A 4,119-nucleotide genomic window follows, 5' to 3' on the forward strand; every position below is an offset into this window, starting at 1 on the left:
TGTATTATTGTCTTTATCTTTATTTACAAGTACATGAAGATAATCTCCTGATAGTGAGAATTTATAAATTTGTAGTTGGGTTTTGCTAAGCGATTATGGGAGCCTCATATCTATCCTACAGCTGAGTGTTTTATTTATTTATATCTTCCTCTGTTTAAATAGAGATTAGATGTTTCTGGAGGTTAAAACTAACGCCTAGTCTAAACGAGATGGCAAAAAGGGAACTTCAACTATTTTGAAACAACTCCAGTCTCAAAGTGTTAAGATTCTTTGTAGGCTGTTTTTGTAATCCCATATTTTATTTCTTATTTACCTTGAGATCAGAAATGTCTTTTGCAAGTGCATCCTGGTAGATTAAGCATGTGCTGCAGAAAATTGAGCCGCTTTTAAATATTTGACATTTCTTTCATGGGTTGGGAAAAACTAGAGCATTTAGATTAAACATCAGGTCCACAGTTTTCTGGGTGAAACTCAAGATTGAAAAGGTGAGTCAATATTACAAAGTAGTGCTGGGAGATATGAGGAAAATCTAATATTCAGATATTTTTTTACTATATCATGATACACGATATACATCACTAAATGAGCTCCAAAGTTATTTTAAACTAGACTCCTTGCAGCATGTCATCCACGCAAGTTCCCGCCCCCATTTCCCTGATAGACTTAAATGTAAGCTCATATAAAAAGGGATGCAGTGTTTTGTCATGAACTGTCTACACTAAGACAAAGTCAGAAATAAGTTTTAACTAAGAAAAAAAATAGCGAGGCAGAGGGAAGTAGATCAGTTATGCTTGACTTTGACAAACTTAACAAATAGATGTGCTGTGGAATAAGATATGGTTTGGTTCCGCTTAAAAATAAAAAAGGCGATCTACACACAAACTGACAGATCATCAGTACAGCAGGTGTTTAAATTAACTAATCAACCACCCGCTGTGTTAGCTTGGCTAATAGCAGCGGTGGCTAATCTACCACAGCGAAATAATAATCGCAAAATACACATCAAGCCTAAAACCATAAAACTGTAACGAACTAAATGTTCTGTACTATGTGGGGGTAATGTTTGCGTGTTTTTGGTGCTGAATCCCGACACACAAGGTTACGGTGTTGTCAGTTGCTACGGGAACGAGTCTGCTTGTATTGTAAAGCCGACAGAGAGAGAGAGAGAGAGAAAAAAAGAATGAATAGTTTTGAGTTATTTTTCCCATTGCATAGCATTAAATGAATCATACATATGTCTCCAGGTTTCACTTTAACGGACTAGTTGACTATGAACTAGTCTATGAACGGCATGTAAAAGAGTAGTCTGATTAGGCGGTGAAATACCTTTGTGGTACAACCTTTTGTCACAATAGTTTTATAACATGTTTCGCGAATTACCTAGTATTGTTCGACTTCCTCCATATAAAATCTGAACTATTGCCAAATTATTGACCCAGCGCTGTTTCTCTTCGGAACTAGACTAGTTCATCTGACTCCCCTTCAGTTACAGTCTCATTCACGACTCGCCTCAAACTCTCGCTGTCGCCATGTTGTTTGTTTTCTCCGCGCAGCGTGATTGGTAGAAAAATTTCAGGTCGGGAATGGGGGAGGGACTAGTGATGCATTCATAGGGTGTCGGACAAACAATATTCGCAGTGAATTTGACCGCGAAAGTTTCTTATTTGAACGGCAATTTATAATCGATGGTTGCTATACAGACATGTTAACTATGTAAATTGAAAATATCGCGATACATCGAGTATACTCGAGACATCGCCCTAACCTATTACAAAGTGAACAAAACAGTTTATTTCAGAATACTTTACTGAGAGAATGAGAAAACAAAACTGATAGGAAAATGTTCTAAAAAAATGTGCAGATGTATCGTTACACAAGTATTCCTCTATAAATCCAGCCTCTTATTTCTGATTTGCTTATTTAAATAATTTCTGTGAGTACACAAGTGCATCTTGACAAATTAGAATCTGATCAAAAATAAAAGATATATTTCAAACCTTGATTTTTGTTCATTTTGATGATATTGGCTTGCAGTTAGAGAAGATTCAGTACATCAGAAAAGGTAATTATTTTATAAGAGATGCTGGACTGAACATTCTATAAGTATTATTAAAAATAATGTTTTAAATATTATTTTGGATTTTTTTTTAATTAATCTGAAAAAGTGAATGTAAGACTGAAGAACAGCAGGTTACCTACCTAAAGCTGTGCACAGGTTCAACATCAGCAGAGAGTAGTAGTACAGGTCCATTTTACTGATCAGGTGGAGGGATACACAGCTTTGAGAAAAAATTGCTACAAAATAAATAAAAAATATAATTAATTAATTTGTAGCTCCTGTATTCTTCGAATTCAAATCTCAGGTTGAACTAGAATGCCATTTTCATCTAAAGCTCCAAAACATGGCATCGCGACTCTGCAGCATCTCACCTCTGCTGGAGGAAACATGGAGGAACCTGAAGGCGACAAGAACGGCGACATTCAGAAACACCATGAATATGAAGAGCGCTCGGCCCAGGATGTAGTGATCCGTAAGCAGGATGAAGGACTGAGCAAAACCGAAGCTGGGACTGAGGGTGTCCTCCAGCGTGAAGTGCTGCTCCCGCACCACTGACCGGCCCGCTGAGTCCTGATGCAAACACAGGCCAGTAGGAAAGCTTTAAAACACAGTTCACAAGCACTCTTGGGACTCGCAAACTAAATTAAATATTTTAGAAATCGCATTAGCACCGACCTCCACTTTAACTGTAATCGTGTGCAGGCCAGTGAGGTAGCGAGTCGGGTCCCACAGTAGGACATACAGGGGCCCTCCAGCGGAGCGGCCGGTGCCCAGCGGCTCCCCGTCTATGCTGACGTGGACCGCGGTGATCGGAGCCTCGGAGAAGGCCAGGATCCTTCAGAAGTCACAAAGTCACAGTCAGAGGAAGTGCAATTAATAAAGCAATGCAAAAAGAGGGAGAAGTTATTAGACAGATAAATAGATAAAGGAATAAACAATCAAAAGGAGGGATCCACTGATCTATTAGAAAATGGGATATGATAATAAACTGAAGGAACAAACATGTTTCCATTCTTCTACAGACTTTTAAAACAGTCAAATTACATTCCAAATCTTTCCAGACACATTTAAAAAAATAAATAAATAAAAATAACAAATTTACAAGCACCTAATGTGTGTTGATTTCCGTATCCGGCCCAGTGGCTCCACCCCTGGGTGGAGGTACTGCGCGTCCTTAGGGTTTGTGATGAGCACTGCAGGCCACTGCTCAAACTGGAGGTCAGAAAAACTCAGCAGGTCATGGTCGAAGGCCAGGACCCTGAACCTGTAGGAAAACATCAGAGAAATTCTCTAAGGAAAAAGAAAACAAAAAACAAACAAACCAAACAACTAAAAAGTTGTCATTCCAAAACGTTCTGTGGCGTCACACACCTGCGGTTTTCCATCCAGTCTCCCAGCTCCAGCTCCAGAGTGCCGTGCGGATGGCGGCTGTGGAGGACTGGCATCAGGCCGCCGAGTGTGTGCAGGTGGCCACACAGATACACCACAGCAGATCTGAACACAGAAAGCCCAGACCTGAGAACTGGGAATCTACATGAGCAAGCCTGGGCCACAATATTAAAGGAGCGTGATGCAAGTTCAGGCTGCAGGCAAAGCCAGGTGGATGAATAGTTGCACCACGACAGCGTTAACATAACCCGTCTTTTGTTTTAAACTGGTTTGACCTTCCTACCTCATCATGTCTCTGACCCCAGGAGACGGCGAGACGATGGTGGAGGTGGTGTAGTGGCCAAACCAGATGGACTGATTGCTCTTCAAACTCTCTGCTCCAAACTTGTTCAGCAAGTCCATCTGAGTCTAACAGGCGAATCCAGAAAAACAGGAAAATGTCTCAAAGACGAGAAATAGGAAGAGAACAAAAAAAAAAGCATAGTAAGAGTAATTTTGCTCCTTTTGCACCTTCTGTTTCTTCCCCTAAAAATAGCCTAATTTGTCCATTTGAAAGAAGGTTTGTTGCAGTTTGTTTTAACGTGTTTGACCTATTGGTTTTGACATTTTTGTTTATTATTTATTTTACATTGTCTGTTATAATTGCACTGACTGACCAAATTAAAATTGTT

At 39.8% G+C, this 4,119-nt stretch overlaps 1 protein-coding gene across 1 annotated transcript; it reads right to left on the bottom strand.

The window, feature by feature from the left end:
• Positions 1–2,166: 2,166 nt before the first annotated feature.
• Positions 2,167–4,046, bottom strand: LOC103133350 (transmembrane protein 62-like). The gene is made up of 6 exons (XM_007545121.2): positions 3,732–4,046; positions 3,431–3,553; positions 3,168–3,323; positions 2,735–2,894; positions 2,431–2,629; positions 2,167–2,295 (listed from the first exon to the last, which is right to left on the bottom strand). The coding sequence occupies exons 1-6, from the start codon at positions 3,848–3,850 to the stop codon at positions 2,192–2,194; spliced, it is 861 nt and encodes a 286-aa protein (XP_007545183.2). The 5' UTR covers positions 3,851–4,046; the 3' UTR covers positions 2,167–2,191.
• Positions 4,047–4,119: the final 73 nt, after the last annotated feature.

The sequence above is a fragment of the Poecilia formosa genome, unplaced genomic scaffold, assembly GCF_000485575.1.
Source record: "Poecilia formosa unplaced genomic scaffold, Poecilia_formosa-5.1.2 Scaffold2702, whole genome shotgun sequence".
Taxonomy (NCBI): domain Eukaryota; kingdom Metazoa; phylum Chordata; class Actinopteri; order Cyprinodontiformes; family Poeciliidae; genus Poecilia; species Poecilia formosa.

What these genes read in the sequence shown, in the direction of transcription:
- LOC103133350 (XM_007545121.2), bottom strand. Translation starts at nt 3,850, where the DNA reads ATGGACTTGCTGAACAAGTTTGGAGCAGAGAGTTTGAAGAGCAATCAG. An exon ending in GACTGGATGGAAAACCGCAG is followed by an intron (nt 3,324 to 3,430) that starts GTGTGTGACGCC and finishes GTTTTCCTACAG; the next exon opens with GTTCAGGGTCCTGGCCTTCG. An exon ending in CGATTACAGTTAAAGTGGAG is followed by an intron (nt 2,630 to 2,734) that starts GTCGGTGCTAAT and finishes TGTTTGCATCAG; the next exon opens with GACTCAGCGGGCCGGTCAGT.